At 38.8% G+C, this 14,594-nt stretch overlaps 2 protein-coding genes across 4 annotated transcripts; both read left to right on the top strand.

Moving 5' to 3' along the window:
* Positions 1 to 1,892: 1,892 nt before the first annotated feature.
* Positions 1,893 to 2,606, top strand: LOC135652577 (large ribosomal subunit protein uL15x-like). Its single transcript, XM_065173600.1, has one exon. It carries the CDS (start codon positions 1,935 to 1,937, stop codon positions 2,382 to 2,384), a length of 450 nt encoding a protein of 149 aa, XP_065029672.1. The 5' UTR covers positions 1,893 to 1,934; the 3' UTR covers positions 2,385 to 2,606.
* A 3,078-nt stretch (positions 2,607 to 5,684) lies between these two features.
* Positions 5,685 to 9,404, top strand: LOC103973465 (uncharacterized). Of its 3 annotated transcripts, none has more exons than XM_009388040.3 (4): positions 5,685 to 6,520; positions 8,740 to 8,835; positions 8,909 to 8,976; positions 9,065 to 9,404. In XM_009388040.3, exons 1-4 carry the CDS (start codon positions 5,852 to 5,854, stop codon positions 9,210 to 9,212), a joined length of 981 nt encoding a protein of 326 aa, XP_009386315.1. In that variant the 5' UTR covers positions 5,685 to 5,851; the 3' UTR covers positions 9,213 to 9,404. The 3 variants fall into 3 exon arrangements, with proteins under 3 accessions (XP_009386315.1, XP_009386316.1, XP_018676966.1); XM_009388041.3 differs by having other exon boundaries at positions 9,051 to 9,175; XM_018821421.2 differs by lacking the exons at positions 8,740 to 8,835; positions 8,909 to 8,976; positions 9,065 to 9,404 and adding an exon at positions 6,600 to 6,957 and having other exon boundaries at positions 5,750 to 6,520.
* Positions 9,405 to 14,594: the final 5,190 nt, after the last annotated feature.

Raw genomic sequence — 14,594 nt, 5'->3', positions numbered from 1 at the left:
AACTTATCTTATCAGTTTGTTTCTTGAATTCAAATGCTTTCAATTCAAGAATGTCTTTTCTCAAGTATGACATATAGATAGGGGTAGTTAAAGTTAACTTCGTTATCAATTGTTTATCATTATAAAAAAGGAGGTGATTATTGAATCTCGGATTTCGATGATGAAATCAATTGTAATTTGTTTGATCTAATATATATGTCGAGAAAAGTATGCAGGATTAACTATGATAGCAATAAGACATAAAGCAGGTGTTGTGCCGGAGTCAAGATCGAGATCTCATTGGGAGTTCGAGAGTTCATCGGAAGTCCAAACGTTCGTCGGAAGTTCTGCCAGAACCAATCGAGAAGTCCAGGAGCTTGCCGGGAGTCCGCCGGAACATTGCCGAGAGTTCGTCGAATGTTCATCGGAAGCTCGCTGAAAGAGCAATTGACGCACTGGAACAAGAAGCACTATAATTATGTCTTAATTATCGTAGTTAGAGCATAAATTATGTTAGGATTGGAAGGTAATCTCACTAACTTAATTAGGGGCCAACTGGGCCCTTAATAGGGTTGAATTGATTAGCCAATTCAACCCTGTTAAGGGCCTAGTTGGCCCGTCAGCGGTGCCACCGCTTCGAAAGCAGTGCCCCCTAGGATATCTAGGCGATGGTACCGCCTAGACTAGGCAGTGGTACCGCTAGTAGTGAATGCTGCCAGCGGTGGTACCACCCTTGTCAAGTGATGGTACCGCCCAGTATTAGATCAGTTGCGGTAGTACCGTCAGTACCCCGGATTCCGGGGATATGACACTTTTTAGCTCCAATTTTGAAGTCATTGGGGTCTATAAAATCCCCACCCTTTTCTGCATGAAAGGGCATGAAAGTATTGGCTTAATCTTGAATTCTTGTGTCATAAAAGTATTGTAAAAGTTAGAGTTCTCTTCCTTCATCTCTTAGCCTTGTAACCATCTAAGAAAGAGGAGTGAGACTTGTAAGGGTTATCTCCTAAACCTGGGAAAAGGAGAAAGCACTGTAAAGAGGTGTTCGGTCTTCACCTATTTGAAGGAAGGCCTTTAGTGGACGCCGATAACCTTGTCGGAGGAGGAATCTGAAAGTGGATGTAGGTTACATTAACCGAACCACTCTAAATTCTAGTTTGCTTTTCATTTATATAATTTACATTACTGCAAACCTCCTTAATCTTGTCTTGCACTTTTACGAAAGCTTTTAAGTTCAACTTCTATCCGAAACTGATTGAATCGAAGCCATTTTCATTGGAATCAATTTTAATCGAAACGAACATTTTTATGAAATCGCGAAAGTTTTCCGCTGCACTAATTCATCCTCCCTCTTATTGCCACTCTTGATCCTAACAATATTAAGAGCTATTGAGTATTTTATTTTTTAGATTAAAATAAAAAAAATTATAAGATAGTTATCATATTAGTATTTTTTTTAGACCTGAGTAAAAAATAGTTCATAAATTATAAATAAAAAATTTATGTCCCTAAAATGATGATATTACGATAAATATATGGAGTTAGAAAAATAAATATTTTTATTAGTAAAAAAAAAGGGTGTAACTTTATTGAAAGATAACATAAAGAAAGATTATTATAGATAGATGGAGACATAAGTAGATTTTATTAGAAAGAAACAAACCAAAAAAAATAAAAATTAAATTTAGTAATAATATTATTTTTGAATAAGTTTAATATTAATAAATGGATGAGCTGGGGTTTGATGATCAGATTCGGTTCGTTAAATGCCAAACATGTGGTTTTGGTTGACCAAACTGATGCGATTTGGGCGGAGTTCAAACAGAAAAATTAGCCCACAACATGCTCCGTTGGCATCTCGATCGGACGGCAATTACTCGTTCTATCTCCCTATAAATAGCCAATCTGTAGGGTTCAGGCGGTCGCCATTTCGAGGGCAGGAGGCGGCGTTGACGATGACGACGCGCTTCAGGAAGAACCGGAAGAAGCGGGGGCACGTGAGCTCCGGGCACGGGCGCATCGGTAAGCACCGGAAGCACCCTGGCGGCCGCGGTAACGCTGGCGGCATGCACCACCACCGTATCCTCTTCGACAAGTACCATCCCGGCTACTTCGGCAAGGTCGGCATGCGCTACTTCCACCGCCTTCGCAACAAATTCTACTGCCCCGCCGTCAACGTCGACCGCCTCTGGTCCCTCGTCCCCGAAGCTGTCAAGGACGCCGCCGCCGCCAAAGGCGGCGCCACCGCCCCCTTGGTCGACGTTACCCAGTTTGGGTACTTTAAGGTGCTTGGCAAGGGAATTCTGCCGCCTGACCGGTCCGTCGTGGTGAAGGCCAAACTCGTTTCCAAGATCGCCGAGAAGAAGATCAAGGCCGCCGGTGGCGCCGTCGTGCTCACCGCCTGATCCGCGCGATCTGACGGTCGTATCGTACTCTTCTCGTTATTTCCAAGCCATTTTTCCTTCCTAATCTGCTCGAACTTAATACTTGGATTTTAGATCTTGAAGCGTAGTGTAGTGTTTATGATGTGTTCGATCTTTTGTCTTTGAAGGTGGTGCTTGGTCTATAATTCACATTTAGGCAAATGCAGTTGGTAATGCCATTGATGTTGATTAGGGTTCTACTCATGTTTGATTGGAGCATCTGTTTCTGGTTCATAATTATTGGTCTTCATAAATGAATTAACCTAAATATACACTGGTTTGCAATCTTACGACTCTACGGAGTAGCATGGTCACTCTATGTATGTCTATTCCTTTTTACATGCTTATTATCTCCGCATAGTTATATAAATGTTACTATGAATGATTAATTGTGTTGAACCTTCCGATGTTCATGTACACATTCACATGCTTTTACTGTTGAAAGCTGATGTATAACAAAAAATTTAGTATTTAATGTGTAACTTCTGTCTATGTATGCAGTTGCTAGTAATATAGTGGAGTTTGTGGACTTTATTTTACCATAAGAAGAATGAAAATTAATCAAAAATAAATAAGGTCGCGTATATGGCTTTCGTCTGACCTGATGTGAATTCATTCCCATTCTAATATCATTGTAGGATTGATATGCTGCAGTGCTGAGTTTTTAATTAGTATAAGTTGGTCTATTAGGAGTCTTCCAGTATCGAAAAGATACCATTAAATACTACTGTGACTATTGCATTAGCTAGCGAACAGGTAGTTTACTCAGGTTGACGGAAGACGGTCTCTCCATAAATAGAGTTGATGTGTGCATTGACTCTACCCCACATTGATGCGAGTCCGATTCAAACATCATCATATAATTGACATGCTGTAAGCTGAGTGTTTAATCAGCTAAAGTTGGTCATTTTAGAGTCCATTATTGGAAAAATGACCATTAAACATTGCGATGACTACTATAGATTATGTTGAGCTTGATATGTTCATGAATTCAGGTTGATGCTTTTACCATTGAAGGCTGATGTATAATTAAAAATTTAGCTTTTAATCTGTAGCTTCTGTCTCTGTTTGCAGTTGCTAATATCATATGAACTGAAGTTGGTCCATTAAGAGTTCATTATCAAAAAGATAACAAGAAACAGTACTATGACTACTGAAGATTGCTTTAGCTTGAAAATGGTAGTTTCCTAAGGTTGCTCCTATACTATCTGGATCAGATGATCATTTTACGAATAATGGAAACAACCTCTCGGTAGAACTGCAGTAAGACTTTTGTCCTTTTTTTTTTAATCATCTAGTCAATCGCCCTTTTTGATATTATTTGATGTGTGCCAACACAAGCACAACATCTAGTATCAAAGAATGCTTAGGACTATATTCTATTTGGTTGACATCAATGGTAGTTGCTAAATTTTGATGAGATTCGTTGTTCTATCAGCTTAATAATGATCAATGCTGTTCATGATTGTTTGTGGTTGATATATAAGTGTATTTCTTGCCATCTTTTCCCTTCCTTGTGTTTTGCTGGAATATAAGTGTATTCCACAAGGCTTCTTAGATTTTTACTCTTTATCTGTGACGACTAAGATGGTTTTTTCCGGGTTTACCAACTGTTGATTGAGGTTTTATCTTGTTCTTCACATCTCAATCATGAACATTAATTCCCAAGGCTTAAATTGGTTGGGAAGATGAGTCTTCCAAATACATTTCCACCCTACCCTGAGTTATTACTTCAACTCATCCTTCTCTTGTTCACCGATCACATCATAAAAATCATTTCAGCAGTTACTCTCAATAATTAGAAAGGTTATCAATGAACTCAATCAACAGTTCATCTCTTTTTACATATTATATATAGATGTTCATAAAAGCATAGTTATTATAACCGGATTGGATGGGATTGTTGGATAGGAAAAATTGGGAACCATTAATAGATCTGATTTATTTATGGGGTCGGTTGTGTTAAACAATTGGTATGAACCGATTGATCTGGTCCGTTTTTAGACGACGCACATGAATCTAATTCATTCAGTTTTGTTGATATAGTTAAGATTATTTATTTTTATTTTATTTTTTTTTAAAATGACATTTATGTCAATTTTGAAATCATGATTAATATGAAAATAAATAAATGTGTAGGTTTTGAATTCGAATCTTAATTTTGTTATCTATCCTTTTCAAAATATAAAAACGAAACTGACCTATCTCATGTAATCGGATTTTGTTTTTTATTGGGCTTTCTTCCTCACCTTCCTCTGACCGAATGGACTCTTCTGGTATAATTATCAAATCACATATTGATGAATAAGAAAATGCCCATATTGATATATATATATATATATATATATATATATATATATATATATATATATATATATATATATATTCAATTGATTTTGATATCTAATAAAATAACATTAGACAAGCTATTTCCTTTGTGTCTAATATTTGATCTTGTGCCTCATAAAGATATTAATACATGTTGTTTAATCCACATTACAATTTATGTCTATAATATTTGATTAACATTATCATTTTTATCAATATTTTATATTTTTATAAAATGGTTTATTTTTTATTAATCTTAATATTTAGTTTTTTATTACATAATTTTAAATATTTTTAATTAAATATACGGACCCAGCGGTTTTGACTAGTGACCCGATGACCCCAGACTCGGTCGGACCTTTTCTCCGGGTAACTATGCATGAAAGAGATTTAATCCTTCTTTCAGATTAATCAATTTAGAGCATTAATAATATAGGGTAGGTCAGATGTCACACGGGGTGTGGAAGCATGTGCAAAGTAGCGTAGCTCAAATGTCCTTACCGGAGAGGCCTTTGGAAGGAAGCATATGCATAGTAGGGTGGGCCTTATTTGAAATTTATTCTAGGAATGCATTGGCCAAGAATATGCTAAACGTACACAATTGAATAGGATTAAATGATCACAACCCCCACAGTACTTAAATGTAACCCCCCCCCCCCCCCTAACATTTGTAATTTTTGAAAGGATTATTACTTGCCTTTTGTAATTATCATTTGACTAGCACATTTGGCATTTATATCCTTTAAATTTTCTTTATGAATGTCAGATCATTAAGGGCGCTTTATGTAGTTAATTTTTTTTAAACTTGCTTTAATCTTATTTTTAGATCATGAATTCTAAATACGCACATATATCATTCATTTCTTTCATTTTTATCATAATCTAAACGAAACATATTGTTAACATTAATTCGTTATCTAAACCATCTCCAATTTATTATTTGTTTTCATTAATTTATTTTCTCTTATAATCCCAATTACTTTCTCTATATGCCCTCCATGACACCTAACCAACGGCCACTATAACTGTTCGCCGTCTCTGTTGTCCTCTCTTAAATTTCTCCTTTATTCTAGGCTATGTAAATACCTTGTGCCCGCTGAGAAGAGAGAGAGAAAGAGGGAATGGGGTTTAGCATGGTGTGGGTGATCGATCTATTGATCCACCTCGTCTACAAGGCCGCCGGTCTCCGCCCCCACACCGTCGCCCTCGATGACGACACCACCGTGCACTGCTGGATCTCGTCATCCCTCCTTCCCCCTTCCTCCGCGATCAGATCGAAGGAAAAGAAGGCGACGCCCCCGCTCCTTCTGATCCACGGCTTCGGGCCACGGGGCACATGGCAGTGGAGCAGGCAGATCTGGCACCTCGCCGCTCGCTTCGACCTCGTCGTGCCGGACCTCCTATTCTTCGGCGGATCCACCACTCGGTCCCCGATCCGGTCCGAGGCCTTCCAGGCCGCCGCCATCGCCCGTCTTCTCGCCGTGCTCGGCGTCGGGCCCCCGCACCGGGCGAGGGTGTCAGTGGCCGGGACTAGCTACGGGGGGTTCGTGGCGTACCATGTAGCGCGGGCGTTGGGCCCAGAGTGGGTGGAGCGCGTGGTGATCGCCAGCTCCGACGTGCTGAAGGGGCCGGACGACGACCGCGCGCTGCTGGAGCGGGCCGGCGGGGCGCGCAGCATCGACGAGCTACTCCTCCCTCGAACCACCGCCGACCTCAGGAGGCTTGCCCGCCTCGCCGTCTACCGCCCGCCTCTGTTCGTGCCTGAGTTCATCCTCAGGGACATGCTACAGGTAAATGTCCCTATTTTAGGTATTTTACAGACCATATCGCCCATTTTCATTTTTCCTAGACCCTGTATCCTTAATTCAGGAAATACCAAAATTACCCCTCCACCTCCACCTCCACCTCCACCTCGTCGTCTACCAGTCGCTATCGTTTTCTGTTCACCGCCCGCCGTCCACGTTGGGAGGTGGGAAGGGAACGGAGGGGAGGACATGGCGGGGAAGGAGGAAGAAGGGAAAAGGGCAGATGACAGGGAAGCAGGGGAGAGGAGGAGAGAGAGGTGCGGGTTGCGATGACGACGACAGAGGTGACAATGACAATGGTGGAAGAGTACAGGAGCGACAGTTTGGATAGTTTTTGAATTAAAAATATAATTAAAGAAAAATTAAAATGAAGGGGTATGGTTTGAGAAATATCCAAAAAATGAGTTTTTTTAAAAATCAATCATATATATATAATCCAATTTTTTTCTCCATTTGGGGGAAATCTGTTTTATATCCACTTTTTTTCGTGACTTGAGTCACGGAATTTACGTGGCTTGGATAGTTTGGATAGTTTACCTGACTTAAGTACAGGAGCGACAGTTTGGATAGTTTTTGAATTAAAAATATAATTAAAGAAAAATTAAAATGAAGGGTATGGTTTGAGAAATATCCAAAAAATGAGTTTTTTGTTAAAATCAATCATATATATATAATCCAATTTTTTTTCTCCATTTGGGGGAAATCTGTTTTATATCCACTTTTTTTCGTGACTTAAGTCACGGAATTTACGTGGCTGACGGGCAAAAATTGTGGGGTCCAGTTGTCGCAAGTTGGTCGAGCGAGACGAGACAACAGACCGATTGGGGGGGGGGGGTGTAATTCCATTGGGCGTAGTTGTGGGTCCCGAAGGCGTTGCTGGCTAGTGGAAGGACCTCTTCCTATGGTTTATCGAGCCTTGCGTGAGACATCTCCGTGGATCCCACAGACACCATTTTGTCACCGCTCTCATGATCTGGCGGCTAAAGAAATTACCAGAGCGTCGATTGCAATCGGTACACACGTTATAAATTGAATTCCGTATGTTATTTATTAGACGCACATGACATATATGCATGTGTATATAACCAAGGACAAGTCTGGAGTCAGAAGAGTTAGCGGTCTGTTGACAGCAATCAATCTTTTTCTGTAACGTGGAATTCCTTAGGAGAATCTTCTGCTGCTAAGATCGTAGCATGTGATTAATTTATCTAATATTTTGTTTCATCTCCTGAAGCCATGTTGTATTCGGATACCTTTTCCACTCTGAGTTTTGCACTCATGGAACAGAAGGATTCTACATCAAGGGAGACCTACGATTTTGTTATCATTCCTGACAACAAAAGGATACATTTAGTCTTTGCAGTTGTTTATTGAGACTAAAACAATCATCATCATCATTGTTATCATTATCATTATTTTACTTTTTGAAGAGGAATCTTTAATTTTAATATTAGGAGATACATACTTTGGAGCAAGTGAATGATTAATTATTTTTATATTTTCTTTCTGAACTCTCTTTAAGTTGACGTGTATACAGCATTCTTTTGTTTTGCTTTCCATGTCTTTTTCAGCTCATAAAAATAGAGCCCATTCAAAGGTTGAAATTAGACAATGATTAACATCTGCTGACAATGATAATGTTCAATCTTGTCCATCTTATGTTCACTGAGATTTGATGTCATTTTGACTTGGCTATCACCAAAATTTGAATATTAGGAATTTAATTGGACATAACTGTCTCTGATTTTGTCAATGCGTTTATATTCTTTAGTCCATTTTTAGAAGCAAACAAATACAAAAAATACTTACGTTTTATTTATTCTTTTGTTTGGGAAAGTTGCTTAGTATCATCATCATTTTATCCCATTTGGATTTTTTCCTTGAAGTCGCTATTCTTCAACTTTCTACCTAATTCGGACTTCTTTTTTTTTCCTGAAAATTTAGGAACTTCTGCAAGTTCTTTCTAAAGAGCAATGCACAAATGCAAGAGCACCAAGCATGTCTTTGTACAAATGCTTTTCATGCTATTAGAAAAGAAGAACATAAGGCACAAGTTATGCCAAACACCACCTGAATTACATATGACTCGCATAAGATTTAAACAGAGACCTACTCTTTTGATTATTTTATTAAATTTCTAATCATTTTAATTGCATCTAAGAAATTTAGTGGATGAGCTATAACCTGATTTATATTCTTAACAGAATCTATTTAGCGATAACCTGGAGGAGAAGCTGGAGCTTATCAAGGGAGTCACCGTAGCCAACAAAGATGAGTTCCACCTCACTCCTCTTCCCCGGGTGATAAATATTACCGTATCCTTGCACGGACTCAGCTCATCATTTAAGTTATTCTAATTCCTGTCTCTTACAGCAAGTTCTGATCATCTGGGGAGAGCATGATCAGATCTTCCCTGTGGCCAAGGCGATCGAACTGCAAAAGTGAGTGTTTGCCTGTTGCCTTCAAGGTAATCATCCCTGTTGATGACATGGTGATGTGAGTTAATATGAATCAGATGAACAAGTGCAGGCGTTTGGGAGAGAACGCGAGGTTGGAAGTATTGCAGAATACTGGCCACCTGCCTCAAATGGAGGACGCCAACAGGTTCAATAAGCTTCTCTTCAGCTTCTTATTAGGTGCCTCACAGCCATCACTCTCCAATCGTGTTCGAGATTAGCTTCTGTTTCCCGTTACTCTTCATGAAAAATATGCTTCAGGTTAGCACCGAGTTCTATCTAATGTTGTGTGTTGCAAAATAAGCTAGTGCTGCAGAGGGAAGCAATCTTGGGACCGTGAGAGAAGGTTGTTATTGATGTTATTGGCATTTCGTATGATCTCGTTGATATACAATATGTCTATTTGTGAATTACATATTTGGATCTTATCAATATCACCGTTTTTGTACTTAAAAAATTTACATTTAAATTTTTATAATTTTAAAAATAAATTAAATAATCTTATTTGTTCTAATGTCAAGTTAGTTGTATTGATGAAAAATACAACATGTTGGACACAAAAGTGATCGATAAAATAATAATTTTATTAGTAAAAAGATAATTTTAATATCTCACGAAAGTGAAAGGGATATTGAAAGTATCTTTTTATCTATTACTTGATCTAACACATTGTGTCATGTGTGTTTTCCTTATGATGTTAAAATATAATACTAATAGGTTTCAAATATAAGGGATAATATATAATTAGTCCTAAGTCACCTTATAACATCATAATATACAAATAAAGAGAGAGATATATATATATATATATATATATATATATATATATATATATATATATATATATATATATATATATATATATATATATATATATATATTGGATCTCTTTTTAACAATTTAAATTTACAGGATAACTGATACTCCAATTCATATCTTCTATCATGCTAAGAGAGCGGCAAAGAACTCCAAAGGGACGCTAATTTGACCTTTATAATATATGGCTATGTTTTTCTTGTTGGGAAATCTTGGGAGCGACATAGTGCAGTAGAAGAACATAAAAAATAAAATCTTTAATTTTCCAAAACATATGTTCGTCATCGTGTGAAGATTGATACACAAAAATCGTGAAAGTTAAAACTATGTATATGAAAGATTGTGTTACCTAGGGATATCGTGTATCCATACATATCTCTAGGAGATTAATGGATCTCTCTTTAATAATCTTTCATTGGCTCTTATTAGATCTCATCCATAGGATCTAATAATTCAACGACTTATTAGATATCCAATAAGATAGGAGCTTCGACGAATATCTCATATTCGAATCTCTACTCATCGTAATGCCTACCATATGTGTGTGATTCTTAAGACCCAATATCGAGCTGGTCATGAGTCATACTTGTCAGAACTCCTTTTGGCTCAGTGAATTATTATCTCCATAATTCACTCGACTCATCGATTGCGGACGTATTATGTCACTACACCACAGTCTCTAGACAATACAAGGAAATCCAATTCATTCGACCTGTCTGTCACCAGTTACTATATACTTATAGTCTTTCATCTATCTAATATCTCAGAGACCATATACCAAGCATAGTGCTGTCAGACCCATACGGTTTCTACTCGAGTCTTGCTCTAATCGGATTCTCCCGGAGAACTCTTTATCTCTCAATCCGAATGACCTTAACTAGGGATTTGTCTGAGCAATAACACATGGGATATTTCTCTCATAACATCGAGAGTGGATGATCATCTATTTGTTAGGATTGAGAGCACTAAGAGGGGGGGGGGGGGGGGGGGGGGTGAATTAGTGCAGCGGAAATCTTTTAGCGATTAAAAACGAAAGCTGCGTTCGTTCGATAAAAACTATTTTGATGCAAAAGCCGATTCTAAGATTACTTATGATTAAGTGCAGTTTACGTCTAAACACAGTTTGCGTCTAAACGCAGTTTGCGTCTAAATGTAGATTGCGTCTAAGCTCAGATTGCGTCTAAGCGTAGTTTGCGTCTAAGCGCAGATTGCGTCTAAGCGCAGTTTGCGTCTAAACACAGTTTGCTTCTAAGCGCAGTTTAAGCAGAAGTATAAAGACAGTGTGCTGCTATTGTACAGCTCAAAAAGTAATCTGCAAAAAGCAGATTTACGTCTAAACGCAGATTTACGTCTGAACTTTGAAACTCGTTTGTAGACTCGCAAAAGGCAGTATGCAGTTGAAATCAAGACGTAAGCGTAAACTGAAATCTGATGATTGTATGAGGAAAGCCGATTTACGTCTAAATGCAGTTTTACGTCTAAATGCAGATTTTCGTCTAAACCTTGAAAATCGTTCGTAAAATTGCAGAAGACAGTTTGCAGTTATAAATAGAATCCAAACGTAAATGTAAACTGCAAAGAAACTCATTCGTAAAAGCGCAGAAGACAGTTTGCAGTTACAAAACGTAATCGTAAACTGTAATGTATGAAAACACCGATTTACGTCTGAATGCAGATTCGGAAAGATCAGCACTTAAAAACTTGTTCGTAAAGGCGCAGAGAGCAGTAGCTATGTAGGAGGTTTGCAGTAATGATAAAGTGCTCAAAATAAACGCAAACCAGAGATTTAGAGTGGTTCGGTCAGTCTTGACCTACTCCACTTTTAGCTTCCTCCACCGACGAGGTCACCGACGTCAACTAGAGGCCTTCCTTCAATAGGCGAAGGCCAACTGCCCTTTTACAGATTCACTCCTTTTGATGGGCTCAAGAGACAACCCTTACAGGACCTTTCTCTCCTCTCTTTACAACTCAAAACTTGAAGAACAGAAAGAGGAGAACTTTAGGACTTTACACAAATTTGAGCTCTTAGAATCACAGAAAAGATCAAGAATCCGGTGTAGGTCTGTATCTTTTCAGTGCTGAATGGGTGGGGTATTTATAGGCCCCAACCCAATTCAAATTTGGAGCTCAAAACGATCAAATCCCGGAATTCCGGGATCAGGCGGTTGCACCTCCTGACTGGAGAGGTTGCACCGCCTGGCAGAGCTCGAAGACTGAGCCCAGGCGGTTGCACCTCTGTGTCAGGGGCGGTTGCACCTCCTGAGTCTGGCTCGGAGACTGAGCCCCAGGCGGTGCCACCTCTTGACTGAGGCGGTTGCACCTCTCTGCCAGAGCTCGAAGACTGAGCTCAGGCGGTGCCACCTCTCTGTCAGGGAGGTTGCACCGCCCAGTCTAGCTCGAAGATTGAGCTCAGGCGGTGCCACCTCCTGGTTGGGGCGGTTGCATCGCCCAGTCTCGCTGGGAGGCTTAGCCCAGGCGGTGCCACCTCCTGGCCTAGGCGGTTGCACCTCCTGGTGCAATCAGGGTCCGAATGGTTAGCTCCATTCGGCCCAATTTCAGTCTTTCAGGAGCCCAATTGCCCCAAGATTAAGCTAATGGGATCACCTCCCATTTTCCAACTTAATCAACGTGCTAACTACGATTAGATCTAAGACAATTTCTGCAGCTTTGCTTCGGTGCGTCAATCGCTTCTTCCGGCGAACTTCCGTCGATCATTCGATGAACCCTCGGTGATGCTCCTGCGGACTTCTGGCAAACTCCTGGACTTTGCGATGATCCACTTGGCGAGTTCCGACGAGCTTCGCTTGGCAAGCTTCTGGACTTCTCGGATCTGTTCTCGCAGAACCTCCGACGACCGTCCGAACTTCCGTCGAACTCTCGAACTCCCAACGTGATCATGAACTTGACTCCGGCGCAACTCCTGCTGCTTGTCTAACTTTCATCGTAGTTAATCCTGCACACTTATCTCAACACATAGATTAGACAACAAATGACAATTGACTTCATCATCAAAATCCGAGATTCAACAATCTCCCCCTTTTTGATGATGACAATCAATTGATAATGGAGTTATCCTTAACTCCCCCTGTCTATATGCCATAGTTGAGATAAGTCAACCTTGAATTCAAGACCTAAGAATTCAAGTGACGTATTGATAAGTTAGATCAGTTAAACTTATCAATACTCCCATCATGATACTCATCATGATGTATCTCTTCAAAGATGATGTCAAGGCTTGACATACATCATCAAGTTTGTATGATTGTGTTTGTAACTATTCATCATGTAGTTTGAACATTATCATATAAAGCTGTGAAGCACTATTACATGATGCACACATTTGAAATATTCTAGCAAGTTTTGCATTTTCTTCACATGATAAGATATCAAGTCAGGGCAAAATGCAAACTTTAGCACATGTTCATATATCTCTTGGTGATGCAAGGATGGCATAATCATAGCAGTGTTTATAGTATCACTCATAGTATTTCTAATCATGGCAGTGTTTATCAATTCATATATCTCCCCCTTTGTCATCAACAAAAAGCATAGTAATTATGATACCAGGAAAATAATAATAGCAAGCTTATAGAGGAATTTTACATAGATTGCTTTAAATACTTCTTCCCCTTTTTGTTATAATCCATTGTCTATGTAAAGATTTTGCAGGATAGAATACATACACATGAATCACTTCATCAAATCTATTTCAGAAACTTATTTTTCATGAAGGTGTACGAGAAAATCTGTTTTATAGCATTCAAATAAATAAGATGCATTCGGACAAGATTTTGTTGCAGATTTTCACATATAATTATAGAAACATGGCAATCAAGTGATTTGATCATTCAATATAGTCTGAAAAATAATTTTAACAAATTTATCTATTCGGACACATCAACATTCCTAATTCTGAATGAAATCAAAGCACAAGGTTTTCAAAACTTTTAGTTTCAAAGCACAAAATTCTTAATTTGGACACATCACATACCAAACAGTAATGATACAATAAAAATCTGAGATAACTTTTACCACAAGGCGCAAGATAGATGTTTACAGCTAGCACATCAGAAGTGAGTAACATAAGAAGTTTACAACAACAACAGGTGTTCAACAAGTTCATTGATGAGGTGGAAAATTAAAGTGCCTAAACAAGGAGTCAAATTGACTATGAATTTGCTGCAGCTCAGATAGGATTTGATCTTGTCGTTGTTCAATCCGTTCTTGTCTCTGTTCGAATCGATCCATTCGAATCCCAATTTCTTCGATGGATGTATGAGTTTGCTCAACTGGATGTGTTTCCTCAAAGGGAAGGGTCGGAGGAGATTGGGTACCCCTAAATACTAGTGGTTCTGGTTTAGGTTGAGGGTGATCAGTCCTTCTAGGGATTCTAACCCAGTTACCGTTTCTATAGTAACATCTTAGTCGGTGAAGTAGATTTTTGTTTATTATGCTGAATCTATCTAGTTTCATTACTTCTTCTTCTGGTGGTATTAGAATGTCGTAAGCTTTTATTATTCTTGTGATTATACTACCATATGGGAGCATCATATCTTTCTTAGATAATTCTAACATGATTTGTTGGATAAGATAACCAAGACAGATGTCATGTCCCTTCATGATTAAGTACATAGTTTCTAATTCTAATTGACTTACTTCATCATGATGGTATTGTTTAGGAAGAATTATACTAGTCATGATATGATGAAGTATCTTAGTGTTCAAAGGCAGTAGATGTTCACAACTTTTAGGAACCAATGCTATGTTAGGATTGGCAAAGATTGTTC

The sequence above is a fragment of the Musa acuminata genome, chromosome BXJ3-11 (genome assembly GCF_036884655.1).
Source record: "Musa acuminata AAA Group cultivar baxijiao chromosome BXJ3-11, Cavendish_Baxijiao_AAA, whole genome shotgun sequence".
Taxonomy (NCBI): Eukaryota; Viridiplantae; Streptophyta; class Magnoliopsida; order Zingiberales; family Musaceae; genus Musa; species Musa acuminata.
This window is presented reverse-complemented; position numbering and strand designations above follow the sequence as displayed.

Bases quoted from the DNA above. Each gene is read 5' to 3' on its own strand.
- LOC135652577 (XM_065173600.1), top strand. From the start codon at position 1,935: ATGACGACGCGCTTCAGGAAGAACCGGAAGAAGCGGGGGCACGTGAGC.
- LOC103973465 (XM_009388040.3), top strand. From the start codon at position 5,852: ATGGGGTTTAGCATGGTGTGGGTGATCGATCTATTGATCCACCTCGTC. The intron at 6,521-8,739 runs GTAAATGTCCCT...TATTCTTAACAG, and splicing joins TCCTCAGGGACATGCTACAG to AATCTATTTAGCGATAACCT. The intron at 8,977-9,064 runs GTGAGTGTTTGC...GAACAAGTGCAG, and splicing joins AAGGCGATCGAACTGCAAAA to GCGTTTGGGAGAGAACGCGA.